Source organism: Alosa alosa, chromosome 15 (assembly GCF_017589495.1).
Source record: "Alosa alosa isolate M-15738 ecotype Scorff River chromosome 15, AALO_Geno_1.1, whole genome shotgun sequence".
NCBI lineage: Eukaryota > Metazoa > Chordata > Actinopteri > Clupeiformes > Clupeidae > Alosa > Alosa alosa.
In genome coordinates this window covers 13539961-13558595 of record NC_063203.1, presented here as the reverse complement: position 1 = coordinate 13558595, position 18635 = coordinate 13539961, and the positions used below count along the sequence as shown (strand labels likewise).

General features: G+C 44.5%; 1 protein-coding gene across 1 annotated transcript; it reads right to left on the bottom strand.

Moving 5' to 3' along the window:
* Positions 1 to 1961: 1961 nt before the first annotated feature.
* On the bottom strand, positions 1962 to 18316 carry LOC125307764 (interleukin-1 receptor accessory protein). The gene is made up of 12 exons (XM_048263810.1): positions 18226 to 18316; positions 17492 to 17602; positions 15904 to 15992; positions 12790 to 13057; positions 12011 to 12203; positions 10213 to 10384; positions 9990 to 10061; positions 8961 to 9105; positions 8541 to 8689; positions 6311 to 6454; positions 5843 to 5986; positions 1962 to 2903 (listed from the first exon to the last, which is right to left on the bottom strand). Exons 2-12 carry the CDS (start codon positions 17572 to 17574, stop codon positions 2479 to 2481), a joined length of 1884 nt encoding a protein of 627 aa, XP_048119767.1. The 5' UTR covers positions 17575 to 17602; positions 18226 to 18316; the 3' UTR covers positions 1962 to 2478.
* Positions 18317 to 18635: the final 319 nt, after the last annotated feature.

The window sequence follows — 18635 nt, the reverse complement described above, 5'->3', positions numbered from 1 at the left end:
ACGGCCTCCGCCGCGTCAGCTGTGGTGCGGGAGAAGAGAGACGGAGGAGCGGTGGAGAGCGGAAGAGAGGGTGAGGATGAGAGAGAGAGAGAGAGAGAGAGATGGAGGGATGATTGAGGGAGACAGAGTAAGAAAGAGATTTAGGGACATAAACACACCTGAACAAATGCTTTGTTCTATCTAAGCGAAGAGAGAAAATTCGAGAAGAAAGGACACGAGAGGACGCAACACACCCGTCCCAAACGAAACAGTCTAGACTCTGCATGTGGTGAGTCTCAAACCAGTACCTGAAACTGACACACACACCTCACCATGGCCTCAACATCAAACAAAGCCACAGACCACCACAGAGCTGACTAGGACATTACAGCCTATCCCACGATCCACCAGGGGAACTGAGGCTCTAGGGCAGTTTCAGATCACAGTGGGCCTTTCCAAAACTAATCCCTATTCCCACTCCCCCTCAGTTACGGAGTACACTCGGATGGGAAGCACCCACGCAGCTAAATGAAGTTCCCTTGAACTTAACAGTAATTGGTTTCGGATGGTCCTCAATATGGCGGACCCTCGACGTGAATGCGCATAGTGCCAGTGGCTGGGAGAGGGCAAAGTAACTAGTCTCAGAAAGGGCCAGTCTCTGCATCTGCGGCCAGAGTGGCTCAGGTGGAGAGAGAGCCCCCCTCCCCCTTTGAAGATATCACCTTATGCGACCATATCTCAGCCCACACTGAAGGTGAGCTCGCAGCCGCCAGCCTGATTGAAATCCTGCATAAAAGCACGTCAAGTGACAACCATTTTTATCTTGAGGAACTAATTATATACATAAATATAAATATCCAAATGAACAATTACCTTACCTTGCGGTTTTTACCAATCATAGTCATTCTGATAACCTTTTTGGATATGAATTACCGAAATAATTCTGGAACTGATTATAAAGTCTAATTCATCACCATTCACCATCACATTCAACAAACAAATGGGCACAAAACAAGTGATCTCTCCGTGACCCCTCCCATGGGTCGGTTCTGGCTACCACAAAATAAAACCATCAAGAATTTTGTGAAATCATTGCAGCATTTGTTCAGAGAAATTAAGCTTTTCTTTTAGAGAGAATTGCCATAGGCTCAATACTGAGCCTGTCATCAAAACCAGCGAAAGCTTGAAGCACTGTGTGACTCCTGAGGCTCCCTTTTTGAATCTGCACAAATATTTCTGTCTCGGTATCTGTGCTGGCAGACAGGAGAGGCTTTAGACCGCCAGGTGAAATCTTCAAAAGGAGCTCAATTTTAATTACCATCTGTCGCCTTTTGCTTTCAGCGGCAGGCTGAAATGTCCGTGCGTCAACAATATCTGCTTCAGCGCACAAAGCTCACCGCCGTGAATGGTGTGCGAGTGCGTCCGGGAGAGAGGCTATTACTGAATGGGACTCATCATAAATTCATCACTGAGATGGAGAGCTAGTGCAAACGTGGCAAAAATAAGGTGCCGTGGTCATAAAGCAAAGTCCTCCATGGTCCTACCAGCAGAATGCAACATCACCAGGTACTAGCCATACTCTGGAGAAGGAGCATCACAGACTAGCGATATTAATCCTGATAGGACTCTAGAATTGATAGCTATCAGAGGTAGTACAAACCCAGAAAAAAGTATGCTTGGATACACAATCAAATCCAGAAGTATTCATCGGAGGTCCATGAACATAATCCTTTCCTCTACAGTCTAGGCTTTTAAACAAGAGGAACACAAGCGCAAGACTCCAGAGGTCTCTCCCATTAGACAACTGCCCTTGTGGACTAATAATCTCTAGCGTGAGAAAACATTTGCAGTAGGACATATTCATGAAAATGGTAGTGATGTAAGGAAAACAGATGAACAAAATCTTGAAAGACTTGAGTGTATGGAAAATATATCAAATTTAATATAAAAAAAAAAAACAGTATTGAAGCATAAAAACAAATTCAAGCATGAAAACAATACATGTTGTGAACACAGATAAAAATGAAAAAGAGTGCAAAATTATTTTGCAAAGGAACGGAAAGTGCCATTTTAATGTAGTGTAAGTGAGCAAATGGTTATGGTTACAGCATTGCATTTAGCATTGTATTTTTTTTTCCCATAACCACTAACAAAACACAAGACAAATAATAATAATAATAATAATAATAATAATAATATGTGGCCGTGAGGGTTAGTAGAACTGAATCATAGCATAGCATAGGCTGGTGTTGACCTGTTAGCCAGTGGAGGGTGACTAGCAGAGGAGTTACATGTGTCCTCCTCATCGCCCCATGTCACTGCACTTGGCAACCTCTTTTGGTCAATGATTGAAGCCATCCTGGTGGCTGAGCGAACGCTAATAATGCTAAAAGGCATTCCAGGATGTAATCCCAGTGAGAAAATGAGCACTCAGGCAGAGCCAGGTTAGCAATACTCTATGGGCCTGATCACCTTTTCAACTCTCCCGACCACACAACTTCATGTCTTTAGACAGCTTAGGACACCTATGCGTTTCACTGCCTCTTTGCTCTTCAGCGGCACAGAGCTCTGCTCTGTCGTCACTGACTCCAGTGGCAGCGACAACGACCCCTTGACCCTCCTGATGGGCAGCTCCACCTGGAGGCGTTTCCAGAAGCGCGAGGAGAGGTCGTGCGAGCGCTCGCCCTCCCAGCGCACCAGCGCCAGAACGCCACGTGCACGCTTCAGCTCCCGCACCCAACTGTCACGGCTGATGCGTTTGTACTGGACCAGGATGACCCGCAGGCCTCCGCCGGACACCATGCGGTCCAGGCCGGCCCGCAGCTCCAGCATGGCCTGGGTGCCCTTCACCTCCCGCTCGGGGCTCACCACCACTATCTGGCGCCGGCAGGCATTCACGAAAGACAGAGTCTCATCGGTTATGGCTGAAAAGAGGGGGAGGTTACAAATGTGGAATCACACTTTGTCTCTCTATCTCTCTCTCTCTCTCTCTCTCTTACACACACACACACACATATACGTACACACACACGTGCAAGCGCACACTCACACTCACACTCACATACATACACATACACACACACACACGCGCACACACGCACGAGCACACGCACACACACACGCACATACATTCACACTCACATCCAATTTTACACATACATATAAGGTGTGGCTTTTAAATAAATTTGTAATTCAACTGTATTGAAGAAGACTCATACTGATGGTTCATATTATTTGATCCATAACACCAGTCTTGCTATTCAGCACCCACACCTTGTACATGGACAGACCACAGAAATAAATATACACATCTACAATGCATACAGTACTAAGTCTAAGTTTTAGACTTTTCTGAAGTTCTTCAGAAACTTCTCTTTATACTGCGTGTCTTTATATTTAGAATTTCAAACATTCGTTTGGATGCACTCTATGTTGTGATTTATTTATAAAAAATCTTATGAAAACATCCTCACTTCCATCCAGCACCATTCAAAATGTGCTGAAAACCTTTGCACAGTGATGTACACTCTGGTGTGTGTGTGTATAAGGTTGCTTTTCATATAAAAACAAGCCTGAAATATGTAGACCAATTAAAAAGAAACACACACACACCAACTAGCAAGCATCCCTTCACTTTCCTCCTATTTTGTTTCACTTTATTTTTCCAAACTGTGAGTATGCTAGCATGCTAATTTCAATGCCCACTAGTCTCAGTACACTGGTGCATTGCTAACACATTGTTGCTAACCGTATAACCAAGCATTTCATCAGTTTAAAGTGACACACATGTAAATACAAACTCACAACTCACATATATGATCTTACACAAACATACACTGCACTACACCAATTAAATGAAGATACCTCTTACTAAACAGATCTATTGTGAAAGGACGTTTTTACTCTATTATCATCACAAGTAAATACACACATACTGTACTCTCACTCACACGCACACACAAAGCATACAGTTTTAAGACCACCACACCGGTCAGATAATCAATACCACTATTAATGGAAACAAACTACTTTAACAATTAATTTCACCATCACCTACAAAAGCATGCACACACACACACACACACACACACACACACACACACACACACACACACACACACACACACACACACACACACAGACAGACAGACAGACAGACAGACAGACAGACAGACAGACACACACACACACACACACACACACACACACACACACACACTCAGGGCACCCAGATTAGCAGCAGCCTAAGGAACAGATCTGTGCCAGACAAATGGTCACCCTGGAGCAGGGGTGACTAACCAGTCCAGCATGAAGAGACAAAAAAAATTCCACACTCAAAAGAGCCGCACAACAAAAGAGATGCCCACACTAGGCCTACAACAGCAACAGTGACTTATAGCCCTACGCCTAATAAGACATAGGGTTATAGTTTAAATAGCTCTTCCCTTTTCCATTTACAGTTTTTCTCAGTCGCTTTGGTGCTTTTTTCAGATCAGAATGAAAATTCTCATAACTATTAGTTCAACCTCCACAACATTTAGTCATTTGTGCACATCATAGTAGCAAATTCTCCTTCCTCTGAACAAATTGCAAATACTTTTGGACATGTATCAGTTGCTTTCATACAATTCTCTGCTGTTTTTTAACATTATCATTTGCTTATGTCATGTCAGTCAAAATGAACTATACTTATGAATGCTGTATAGTCGTTCCAAATAAAACTAATATTCTTCATTTCATTGCTTGAGTCATTACATACGAAATTGTTGAACTAGTTATCAAATTCTGTCACAATGCTTTAGAATTGCAAAGAGCATACAGTAAAAATATGCATGATTCAGTGTCTTGTACTCACTTACTCACCTAACTACAGCAATGTGTAACTTTACTGTAGTTTTCAATTGGCTGTGCAAGTACTGTATAGTGCTGTCTTGAGCATGTTCAGGTAGTGTCACCGAGTTCTGACCTTTTTTTGCATTGGAAAACACTGAGAGAACTGTCATAATGAAAACATGACAAAGCTAGCCTGGCTAGCGCCACCACTTCTCAATGAGACGTGGTCTGGGAACCAAACGTTCATTTTCTCGTATTTGAAAAAAATGCCCAGATCTGTTTATTGGGTGCCACGGATGTCTATCAAATGCGTCTGTGCATAGCTCATCATCGCCTTGCTTTCCCCTGTTCTGTGATTGGTTCCCTATCTCAGGCGAAAATTTGCTCCATGGTCTCCAGGCTGCCTTAGCAGCGTGAATCAAATCGCGCGCAAGGCAGCATGGGAACACCCAGGCTATGACAAAGCCATTTGACTGTCTTGTTCATAAACGATGGTGTCAAGACTTCTAATTTTGATGACACTGACAGTTTCATTGACATGAATACCTGCTTTTGAGGAATGGACTATCCATTTTGAGCAAGGACGGCTTTTGCAGGTCATCCACTAGGTTTTGCAGTTTGCACTAATTGTTTTGAGAATTGCACTAACTGCTGTGCAAATGTTAATAGTGATGTGAGAAAAGCACCAAAGCGACTGAGAAAAACTGTAAAGTGAGACAATTGGTAGATGCTAAAAATTATCTTTCTCAGAAATGAGTAGCAAACAACAAAAATATCTGAGACACATCACAAATTCCCCCTCACAGAATGACTTATTAGTTCGCCAAGACAGACAGACAGACAGACCGACAGACAGAGAGGCAGACAGAAAGGCAGACAGAAAGGCAGACCGACAGACAGACTGACAGACAGACAGGCAGACCGACAGACAGACAGACAGACAAACCAACAGACAGACAGTAGGGCAGACCGACAGACAGACAGAGAGACAGGCAGACAGAGCAGGTGCGGCGCCAGCAGGGACACTCACTGCCTCCGGGAAGACTGTCTCTGTCGAAGATGCACACGGTGTAGCCCAGCTCGTTCTCCAGCACCTTGCGCAGTGTCTTGATCACAAACTCCTCTTCCTCGCTCTGCCGCGCATACGAGATGTACACGTCATACTCCTTATCATCTGCAGGGGGCGACAGCAAGCACAGGCACAGTCAGAGATAGAGTAACACATCAGAACCGATGCTCTCTCTCTCTCACTCTTTTTCTCTCTATCACTCACTCACACTCTCTCTCACACACACACACACACACACACACACACACACACACACACACACACACACACACGCACACACACACACACACACGCACACACACATGCACACACACTTCAAACAATAGTAAAATGCTTTTCAGGGTGGATTGACACTTTAAACTCCATTCTGAAGTGGCCGTCCTATAGACAAATGGCCCTGTCCTGCCCTTTAGACAGACAGACCCTTACCTGTGGACCTCTCGTCGGAGCCAAAGTGGGAGCGGTAGAAGAGTAGCAGCTCCAGCCAGAAGACGTGGTAAATGACAAACATGGACACCATGATGATTATGATCACAGACAGCCCACAGATCAGCGCCACGTATGGCTTCTCCACTGAGCGAGAGAGAGAGAGATTGAAGAGACAGAGAGAAAGAAGATAGAGAGAAGATAGAGAGAGAGAAAGAGAGAGAGAATATAGAGAGTGATTTGTAGAGACAAGATAAAGAGAGACAGAGAAGATAGAGAGAGATATATAGAGAGAAGATAGATAGATAGATAGATAGATAGATAGATAGATAGATAGATAGAGAGACAGATAGAGAGAGAGAGAGAGAGAGAGAGAGAGAGAAAATAGAGCCAGATGAAATGAGTACACCGGAAAAGAAAGAGGAAAGAGGAGAGATGTGAGAAATGAGTGCAGCACTGGTGGTGTTAAGTAAGCATGGGGTAATATGGTACACTTTCATTGCAACACTTTTCCTTTGATGAAATCAAAAGGAGCATGGGAGCCATTGTAAAGTAAATACTGAATTGCTATAATCAGTTGTATTTTACAGATATTAAATCATGACAAACCAAATTAAGCTAATGGAAGTGGAACTAATAGAGCAGAATCTCCATTAGAAAAGCAACTGCTTTTCTATGTCAGAACAGGAAATCAAGTCTCTTCTTTTCTTTGCTAAAAAATAAACCCTCGCCAAGGACAGGGCATGCCAGCCCACTATGAGAAAGACTGATGATAAACACCTCATGCAAACTACTCCAACACTTGCAGATCAGTCCACTTTATCTGTGGCCTCCAGCAGTGACGGAGGACAACTCCATAAAATCCATCATGTGAAGATGGAGCCTTCTCATCCATCTTCACCTCCACCCTCCCAACCAAATGGCTCCCCACAGCCAGCCAAATAGAGGTTGGAGAGGCCTCTGGAGCCGTGAATGGATTTATTGAGAGAAAGCCAATGATTAGGGTGTGTGTGTGTGTGTGTTAGTGTCTGTGTGTGTGTGTGTCTGTGTGCATGTGTGTGTGCGTGCGTGTGTGTGTGTGTGTCTGTCTGTGTGCATGTGTGTGTGTGTGTGTGTGTGTGTGTGTGTGTGTGTGTGTGTGTGTGTGTGTGTGTGTGTGTGTGTGTGTGTGTCTGTCTGTGTGCATGTGTGTGTGTGTGTGTGTACGTAGAACTGTGGTTGTTAGGGAGTGCTTCTGTCCCAGGTGGCGACTGTCCATGGCTGCCCATCAAGTGACAGCTTCCCAGAGAGGGGTGGAGAAAAAAAAACCCTCTAATAAATTTCAACCCCTCTGCAGCACAGGAGAGGGGTCGTAAAGGAGTGCGTCTTAAGCAGATGGATGGACTAAGTGGGGGCTGGATGGCTAGTCTGTGAACTCCTTAGGGTGACCACATTCCTCTGGGTGAAAAACCGCACAGGGACAAGATAGCAGAGTAAGACTGCCCAAGACAAAGCCAGGCTCATTACTGGCATACGAGACTATCTCTCTCAAGCCTCTCTCACAAACAAGAACTGCACATAGTTTGAATGAATATTCATACAATTTGGTCAATTTTGGTACACAGTAACACATAGTGTATTTATCTGAACAAATGTTGGTATCCAAAGGGCATCGCAGTGTGCTTTTGCAGATGGATGAACCTGCAAAGAAGCTATAGCTGAATCTGCACTGAACCTGTGGCTGAATGCTACAGGTAAGGGTGCTTAAAATTCCACTAAGGCATCAATCACACTGTAAATAATGAAGTGGCAGCGGTAAAGTGCAACCAACGCTCAGAAAATGCAAAAAACAGTGAGTGAGTGAGTGAGAGAAAGAGAGAGACCTTATGTCCAAGTTTACCTGACGCCAGGTGAAGCACCTATGATGATAGAGGCCTAATGCTACTGCCATGCCCACAACCATGGCACTGCCACCACCAGGCCGATAGAGGCACAGAGAGACAGAGCAAATCTCACTGGAATACAACTGATTTATTATGTATTCATGCAAAACAAAATACAAAAATAGGCTGCATCAGCATTTGTATCAGATTGAAAAAAAAAATCTATACTGAAACAATCAATGTCATGGTTGGTCCACCACGGCATGTCATTATCCAAATGACAACCAAACTTATACTCTTAAGGCAAACGCTGAGTGATTTCTCAAGGCTGGATGCTAGGACTAGGTTCAGTTGGAGAAGTGTGTACTCACCCTCCTCCTTGAGGACAGCTTGGCTTGTGGCGTTTCCTCGGCTGTTGCGAGCGGTGCAGCTGTAATTTTTGTGCAGATCCTCCCGCTTGAAGTCACGAATTTGCAGCACAGTGTCTCTGGTCTCGTCCCCCAACTCATTGAGTAACATCCTGCACCATAAAACAAGGACGAGGATGAGCCGTGAAGAGGAGAAAAACGTCAAAACACAAGTGTGAAAAAGAAAGCAGGACACTTAGTGATGAGGAGATGAGAAAGGAGTGGACTAGGGAAGAGAGGTATGTGGACGATGGGAGAGAGATGAGAAAGGAGTGGACTAGGGAGGAGATGTATGTGGACGATGGGAGGGAGAAAAGTAGGGATAGAGAACAGAGAGAAAAGGATAAGAGAACACCTGTGAGGGTGAGGAGAGAACAGACCCACCTGGAGGTGACGTTGAACCGCTGGTCACCCACATCCTCCACTCTTCTGCTGTCCACAGTCCACCAGAGATACTGCGTCTCTACCTCTCCGGTCTCTCTTTCCAGGTAGGGCAGCAGGGCCCTACAGGTCAGTACTGCAGTCTCTCCTATGGAGGAAACCATCAAGACACACATAGATTTCATCAACCCCAGGGCGTCCCTTGACTAGCCTGGCCATTTTCAGGCGATAACGCCATGCATGATCTCACTATCTAAATATAGGGGTGCACACAAAAATCACAGTTCGGTGAGTACTTGGAGACACAGTTCGGTTCATTTTCGGTACGGTAAGCCTGTAGGTGCTGCTAGCCTAAAATTCACTGACACTATTGCTGATGCGCAACGGTAATAGTGTGTAATAGTATTTTGAAAAAATGTTTTTGACGTTAACTGACTAAACTGATAAATGGTCTGCTACATAATATGTTTGTGTGGTAACTCGAATTTGATACATGGTCCACATACTGTTGATTATTGTTAAAGACTGTACATTCAGTACACATCTGTATTGAACCTAACATACTGTACCTAAACGGTTTGGTACAAACACGTGTACTTGTACACCCCTAGTAGTCAAATCTTTCTCTTAGTCACATTTAGCCTTTAATTGTCAGGACAGTGAGACAAGTGAAGTGGGACAGAGATGAAGGTGGGATCAACCCCGGCTCATAGGCACATAGACTAGAATGTGGCGGGAAAACTGCTGCGTACCTCACAGCTCCTCCATCATCAGTCATGTGACGTGTGCAGCTCAGGCAATTAGCGCTTCATATTTTGGTGCCAAAACTGAGCACCATTTAACAGAATAAAGATGTCAGTGCTCCTTTTGATACTTCCTGGGCATGTGGCTAAGTGTGGTTAACGCGGCACTGAGAGCTAATCAGTCACTCTCTCCACATCTACACAATACATCCACAGAACAGACAGATGTCAAAGAAGGCATGTTGCAGGTCCCAGCTCAGTGATGTGTGCTGCAGTCATGTCACCTCACCTTGTTTAACAGTGAAATCTTGCCCCTCGGCCGGGTTGAGTATGGTGGGCTCTTTACGAACCTTGTCATTGGCTAAAATGAAGGTCAAACGAAAAATGAAGGTCAGTATGTCAACAAGACAGTATGACAAGACAGGATGACATGATAAGCAATTTAAGGTATGGCGCTTCGAAGAGAGGGAGGGAGGAAGCTGACACCTAGCAGATATATTAGTGTCACTCACACACGGCGACAACGTGGACCAGTCTGGTGAAGTTGACACGTCGACCAGCCTTGTCATAAGAGACCACACATGTGTAGTTTCCACGTAAATGCTCAAACATGCTATACACAGTGACAGTGTCACCATCAGCTTTCATTTGAAATCTGTTAAGGCTTTCAACGGTCCTGCATTCCTGTTGAAAAAGAAAGAAAAAAACATCAAGACATGAAAAAAGTGAAGGGCATAACTGTACATACAGTACACATACATTGACAGAGGAAATGGATATCAGGGAAGGAGGGGGAAAGACATGCCACAGTAAAGAGATCTTTAAAGCACTTCTAAAGAGTACCTCTAAAGAATCTGTAGTTCCACCATTCAGGGTCTCATTTATCAAGATCCCAAATAAATTGTGTGTGCATGTGAAAAATATTGCATGTTTGGTTGGTAATCAACTAAGAAAAACTGAGTAAATTACGAGTAAGGCTATGTTCAGACTAGGCGTATTTTTCGCAGCTGCCAGCGTCCCTTTTTAAACGTGACCGCGGGCGTCTTTTTCTGCAGCTTCGTCACGCTGTTTTTTGACAGCTGACCAATCACAAGCGTATAACCAAAAAAGACGCTCACGGCTGCTTTTTGAATCAAAAACGATTACAGATTTTTTTAAACTGAAAAAGTGGTCTGCACAACTTCTCTTGTCAAAAAAGAAGCCAAGTCTGAACGTACCCTAAACATTACAAACATAATGGGGATGGCAGTATTTAAATGAGGGTTTTGAATTTTTATTTAAGTATAAGTATATTTACTCTTTTGATAAGTATATATACTCTTTTTGAAATTTAGTCTCTGCATTTATCCCAATCCGTGAATTAGTGAAACACACTCAGCACACAGTGAACACACAGTGAGGTGAAGCACACACTAATCCCAGCGCAGTGAGCTGCCTGCAACAACAGTGGGGCTCGGGGAGCAGTGAGGGGTTAGGTGCCTTGCTCAAGGGCACTTCAGCCGTGCCTACTGGTCGGGGTTCGAACCGGCAAGCCTCCGGTTACAAGTCCGAAGCGCTAACCAGTAGGCCACGGCTGCCCCCGTTTGTCTTTCTCATGGAGAGTCTGATACTGACTGTGAGTGCAAAATTAAGTTCTCTCAGAAGGAATTGAAGTGTTAGAAGAAAAGTCAAACACTTGGCAAAACCTTGGTGAACAACAGAAGAGAAATATTACTACTAAATAGTGAATGCTGTGAATGTTTAGCTTTGTTTGGCTACAAGTAGGTTCAAATGTATATTTTTGAAGGTTATTGAATGAAAATAAAAATAAATGCACCCCAAACCATATTTGGAGTCACAAACAACATGGATGCTTAGAGTTTCAAGGCAGAACAAATTGTGTACAGCACAGTAGGCTACAGTAGATTGCACATTACTTTTGGACAACTAGCAGCCGAGTTTACTTTCATCAGTGCGTTGTGAGTGCATGGGAACCTTAAGGAGGCTCCCTGCTCATCCTGTGCAACATACAGTACAGTATTTCCCTAATTTACTTGTAACGTCTTGCCTGTAGAGGCCTATGTTATTATGCAGTATTAGCAGGGTTACAACACAAAATTACACTTGGCAAATAACATATTCATAATCAGAACTCAAAAAGTATGGGAAATACACAATTTCCCAACTTTTCCTTCAATTTGTCACTAGAAGTTTTTTAGAAGACTTAATCTATCAAGCTCACACTCAGACAAACATGCACAAACACACACACACACATACACACACACACACACACACACAACACACACATACATGACACTTTGAACTCACATGGTACCACGTGGTGGTGTAGCTGAGGTTGCGGCGCTGTACCATGTCGACGTCGAGACACGAGAACGTTCTCATACTCTGGAGTGGGATGCGCTTCTCTTTGGGCGGTACAGCCACCTGGTCCACACACGTCCCATTTCCCTGCGGCATCACCTCAAGTCTCATGGACACCCTGATGCAAAACGTCTTGTTGCTGCAAAATCAGAGATCATCCTGAGCAATCTTTCTGCACCTTCATCTTTATGTATCTTTACTTATCTCTTTTCTATTTACTATGTTCAACTCCCCTTAATATGACTCAGATTATATCATCAAACTGAGAACACTGAAGATGGGATAAACCCAAAGCATTTGGGTCTCAGTTTTAGTCCATCTAAAGCCTCGTACGCTGTTTTGGATTATCTTAGTACTTAATACATCTGACCTGATGTATTTCTGATCTGACGTATCTGATTTCAAACTTGGCAGGTGTCTTGCTACGGACACCAGTGAGTGCAGTGGCAAATTTGAAAATATATCGTTAAATGTCGCTAAAACAAGCACACATTGGCTTTTGCCGCTCTAGCCATTGTAGCTTTAATAAAAACCTACACTGTCCGGCCATAATGCAATGCTTGCAGAGTGGAGTTGTTTTGAAAAGGCTTAAAATTACTTTATATCCTTCCTTGTGTCACTCTACTCTTTCTTTCTCTCTCTCTCTCTCTCTCTCATCCACACACACACACACACACACACACACACACACACACACACACACACACACACAGACAACTGTGTACCTCAACATGCAGGTGTATTTGCCCGAGTCTTGCTGGGTGGCCGGTTCCAGCCACAGCCACTCTCTGTCCTTGGGGTACTGTTTGAGTTTAATGGGTTCCTCCAGAGACTGGCCGGCCGCCTTGCGGTACCAGAGGAGGTTGAGGCCGCTGGCTTGCGTGGAGCTGTAGTTGTAGACGTTGTGGTGGAGTGGGCAACGCAGCCACCCGACCTCCCCCTCCTGCACAGCCACGGGCTGCACCACCTCACCCCAGTCCAGACACTGAGACTCTGGAAAGAAAAGAGGGGACACAGAGAGCGGCCAGGGTAAACGATCACACAGCGGCATGGACATGCATGTGAACACCCACATGTGCACAATCTCTCTCTCTCACACACACACACACACACACACATGTAACCGGAGGGTTGCCGGTTCGAGCCCCGACCAGTGGGCCGTGGCTGAAGTGCCCTTGAGCAAGGCACCTAACCCCTCACTGCTCCCCGAGCGCCGCCGTTGAAGCAGGCAGCTCACTGCGCCGGGATTAGTGTGTGCTTCACCTCACTGTGTGTTCACTGTGTGCTGTTTGTGTTTCACTAATTCACCGATTGGGTTAAATGCAGAGACCAAATTTCCCTCACGGGATCAAAAAAGTATATATACTTATACTTATATACACACACACACACAGACACTGACAACTGGAACACTGCCAGTGGATGTCCCACGAGAATCGTGGGCACTTAGTGAAGAATACCCGGAGCAAAGAGCAAAGGCTTGATCAATAAGCGATTTTAATCAATTTCAGGATCCTGACTCTGACATTTATCTTACACTCAAACACAGTTTAGCTCACTTGGGCTTCCTGTAGCTATAAATGCCTGGTAATTGGGTCATCAAATTTATGACATAAATGGCTTGTAAAAGTTTAAACATTATATAGACTCAATCAATTACAGTTTAAAACAGTGACATCAGCAACTGCAGGGCCTCTATGAAATGGCTGAGCATTAATGATTATACAAATTCTCACAATTTTACACACACACACACACACGCACGCACACAAGCTTAATAAGGAAACAATCTCATCCAGGGAAAACTGTTTTTCGCTAGTGAGCAGATGTGGACTGTTAGCGCTGACTTACAACATTAACATGAGTTATGACACTGCATCAAAGCTGTCACATATTTAACGGCATCCTTCATCACAAGCACAACTAAATCAAAACTCACATGCTGGGACACTGAACACACTTAATGCTGAACATTCACCATCCACACACACACACACACACACCACATGGCTGGTCCTTTGCAAACACACAGAAACACACACACACACAGACACACACACACACACACACATACTTACTGTCAGACTACATATTCAACAGAGGTGCGGGCAAGAACAAATTCCCAATCAGCACACAGAAACCACTATGCTTTGCGTAGAGCCTAAAGAGGTTAGAGAGTATGAGAGTATGTGCTATGCATGGTCATACAGGTAACCATAAAACTTCCTGACGTGCATTTTACAGAAAGCAGGGGTTTGGTTTTGCAAAGTAAAGTAGGTCAAAGCTAGCCTGAAATTGCCAGCCAACCTTAGCCCTGCCCACAACATTTAAGGTCGGAAGTTCGGTCTGGACTTGTTCCATTGACAAGCCTCCAAGGCTACGTTCAGACTGCAGACAAAAGTGGTCAAAATGACACTTGACCTCAAAATAAACAGCCAAACAAAAAATCGGATCTGAGCAAAATTGAGCATTATGACTTGCGGTGTGAACATAGCCTATGAAAACTTGAGAATAGTGTGGACCAATCGAATCGTCCGGGCGGTGTCCGGGTGGGCTTTATACAATGATGGACAGATGAGCAACAGTGCCTACTCATTCACATGACCTGAGCGTGGTTGAATTTGTTTACAGCAAAAAGCTTGTCGCAAGAGAAGCTATTTATGTCGCTTTCGTGTCGGTTGTACAAGATATTAAAGAGCAATAACTTCAAAAAAAAAACAGAAAACAGTAATTAAGGCATTTGTCAGAAGAAGGATGCTCTGACTGTTCTCTCCAGGATTTCATGGTAGGCTATTTTGTAGCTCTGATTGGTTAGGTCTATCCAATTGTGTGCAGAGGCATTTTCCCCCTGTATCGGTTCAAACACGCCCCTATAATCACGTCCCAATGCTTCGGTTCCAGACTCAAATTCTGAATAGGTCACAGCCAGTAGTCTAACTGGTGTTCCCATAACGATGATCCGGCCCCTGCACCTCTTGCCGGCCCTTGTTGACTATGGTGGTAGCAGTGTTTGCGGGGGCGGGGGTGGGGCGATCTACAGTATGCTACAATTGGTCGGCAGTTTGCTGGTAATTGCCCTGTCAGTTTCTCCACGGAAGGGGATTAGTCTTCCCATTAAAATCGTCTACATACCAGCACATGGCGCAGGACGTTACAAATGAAGCGCTTCTGGAACAATCCATTTCCCGCAGAGCTTGGCGAGGGCAGGTAGAGGTGGGGGGTGGGGGTGTTAATTCATCCCACCACCTCCATCTTTTTTCCCCCCTCCCCTCAGGATCCAAATGAGAAACCCTCAAATGGTGTTCTCCTCCCAGGGGGGAATCTGACCGGAGGAGAAGCGCTGCGTGATTCAGCATAAGAAAAGTCCCAGCCAAGCACAAGCAGAACACAAGCAGCTATTCCTCCCCGCTGGCCACAACACCTGGGCTCACTGGCTAAAAGCTCTCCACTAGCTGCCGACTCCCAACTGGGACTGAGACTGATGATGCCAAGGTCATTGGGATGAATCCCCTCCTTGTGTTCACTTCAATGTGAGGGAACACCGTAACCAGTAACACAACTGCTTATTCAGCTGAACCATATTAGAACTGGTTCTACGCACTAACGTGACTGGATTATGTATCCTGCGGTGATTTTTATCAGCGACTTATCAGTTACATTCGAAATAAATATAAGTTGAAGAATACTCTTCAATGCTGAGAAAGTTATAATGTAAAAAGAATGGACAGAAGATTAAAAACCGCACGGAAGTAGGGTTTCATGAATTAGGTGGATACTTGTGGTGCATTGGTTATCAAAACCAACGCCAGGCAACCAATCGAATGTCATCCGACTCTCACCTGAGTGGTTGTTAACTTGAGTGGCAGCTTCAGTGGCCTCCCCTTCAATCACCACAGCGAAAGAGAGGAGGGAGATGATGAGGGCAACCCTGTGAGGAAAGAGAAAGAGAATAAGTGAGAGAGAGACGACAGATTGATAGTATATTTATTCATCCACTACTCTATTGATCGCACACTCAAACATATTTCACTTGAGGTAGAGACTCACATTTCTTTTTATTACAGCACAGATGCTCAAAATGGAGATGAGAGACTCTGTGTGTGTGTGTTTGTGTATGTTTGTGTGTGTGTCTGAGTGTGTGTGTGTGTGCGTGCGTGCGTGCGCACACTGCATTCATGCGTGCATGCATGTGTGTGTGTGTGTGTGTGTGTGTGTGTGTGTGTGTGTGTGTGTGTGTGGGGTGCATCAGCGAGAGAAAGTAAGTGTGTGTGATATGTGTGTGTGCTAAAGAGGATGCAGTGAATGAATGCTGGAATTAGACAAGCCGAATGCCTACACGTCTGAGAGAGTGAGAGCGCACAGATGGTTACACGCCAGGGGAGAGATACGGCTGGAGCCTGACGGCGAATCTTCAGAGAGTTGTTAAGAGTGATGCCTCTCCCACTTATTAACTGCCCTATACATCACCGCCTTTTACTGCTGTGGCAATGAGAAACTACAGGTACACTGTCTCTCGCCCACTATAGCAAACAGGCTGAGAGTAGGTGAGGGCATATATTTGTTTATATCTATTTTAAGTTTACACAGAATCAACACAGAATTATAAATTGGTGGATTTTTAACTAAATTTGGTGGGGAAACACAAGATATAGGCTACACTTTGTAGGCTACCAGACACTGACAAGATGTATCCGTGAAGATACCACTTCTGACTAACAAGCATTTAAACGCCAGAATAAGATAATGAAAATACCACTATCATCTGAGTTTCGTCCAATTTCGTTAAAACCCCAATGTTGCTTATCTTACCGTCACAAACGTGGCGCTTTAATTTTCCTGAGATGCATTAGTGCTGAATTAGTCTAGCATTACAGGAAAAACAGCGCAGAAAGTCGATCGATTTAAAGTTTTAAATTAGTCACTCGAATTACTTAGGGTAGAGTTGCTCCTGCGGTGTAGCCTACTAAATGCTGCCTCGGACGGACATCTCATTATTTCCTGAACGGAAAATCAAATTATACTTGGTGATCGATTGTAGGCTAGTCTTCCCGTGTCCTCGGCCAAACAAGGACAACAGCGAGTCATGGAACGATTCAGTCTGTCAACCAACAATTGATCCTTGTCAACTGGAGACTGGACATTACCAACATTTAAACTACACCACCATTATACCACACCACAGACGTGCATTCCACTAAATCTTTAACCAAACTAAACGGATAATAGCTCTTTGGTCTTGAGGAAATAAGTGGTCTAAACTTACACGACAAGCAAAGCGATATACGAGCTCCGTTTGAGTCTAGGAAGTATAGCAGGTTATCGTAGTAGATCCATGGTATGGTGCACTGTGTAAGTCTGTAGTATTTGTGTGAAATCTGTGAATGAATGGAGCATTTGGTTGTTGTGTCCGATAGTCCGACTACTCACATGCCCGGTGGTACATCCACTATCCGCCGCGGGATGGGGGACTCCTCCTCGAGAGATCTGACACGCAGGGCAGGGCAGGGCATAGTGGCGCAGCGAGATGACAATCTGCAGCTGAGTCAGGTAAAGTTCCGTTTAGAAATGTAGAGGAAACCGAACAAGGCACTGTGCACATATGCCAGCAAGGGACAGGCTTTGATTTAACGACCCCTTCTGCATGCGACCGTAAATCGTTAAGGCAAAAGGCAGGCGCGGAACGGAACGGGCTGCTCCAAGGAACTCATCCAATCAAAACGACACAGTTCACCACCCACGAGATGGGCTCGCGCTGCCAGTGAGGGGATATTTTATAAACACACCTGTCCAACTCATGAGTTACGGTCGTCCTGCTGCTGGATGTAAACTAATCTACTTTGCGAAATATACATGACACTTCACTGACAGCAGGGGCTAGTAGGCTAATTTCCGCTAACGTTAGTTGACATTTCATAATAACCCACATAAACTGAAGAACTCGACAGACGGCTACTTTTCAAGATTTTGTCTTCAAAATGACACGGTCGTGATATTTTGTAATGTTGTAAGTTTAGGCTACTTCATGATATAACATCATCTTTTAAACATATCCTACACAATTCTAGGCAACGTTATGTTATGTCTTTGTTTTAGACTACAAGGCAAATCAAGTCCTGAGTTTAAGTTTAAGTGTAATGAACTTGCATATGGAGGCTACTTACAGTAGCGGCCGTGGTCAATAGTGGACGCGGTCCCCACCTTAAAGTTTGCCATAGGCTCCTTGTCACTTTTCTTTAAACTGCCGTTTTTGGCTACCTGATATCAGAGCCCGTCTACGGATAGGCTACTATGATCACAAAGCTTTAGCTCCTCCCATGGAAACTCCACGTTACACAACTTCCCACAATTGCCGCTGACCTTTTATTTTGACGATTGCTTACACACAGCATTTCTAACGTCTTTTTTTTTATTATTATTTTGAATATATGCTGTCCCAAGAGTCAAAGGTGTGTTACAAGTATCCAGACAGCATCTTTGATGGATGGCAGACAGTCATCACATGCACACACGCATGCAGAACCAAGTCAGAGCGGGTTCCATATTACCTGCTATTTGAACAGGTGAGTGTTCC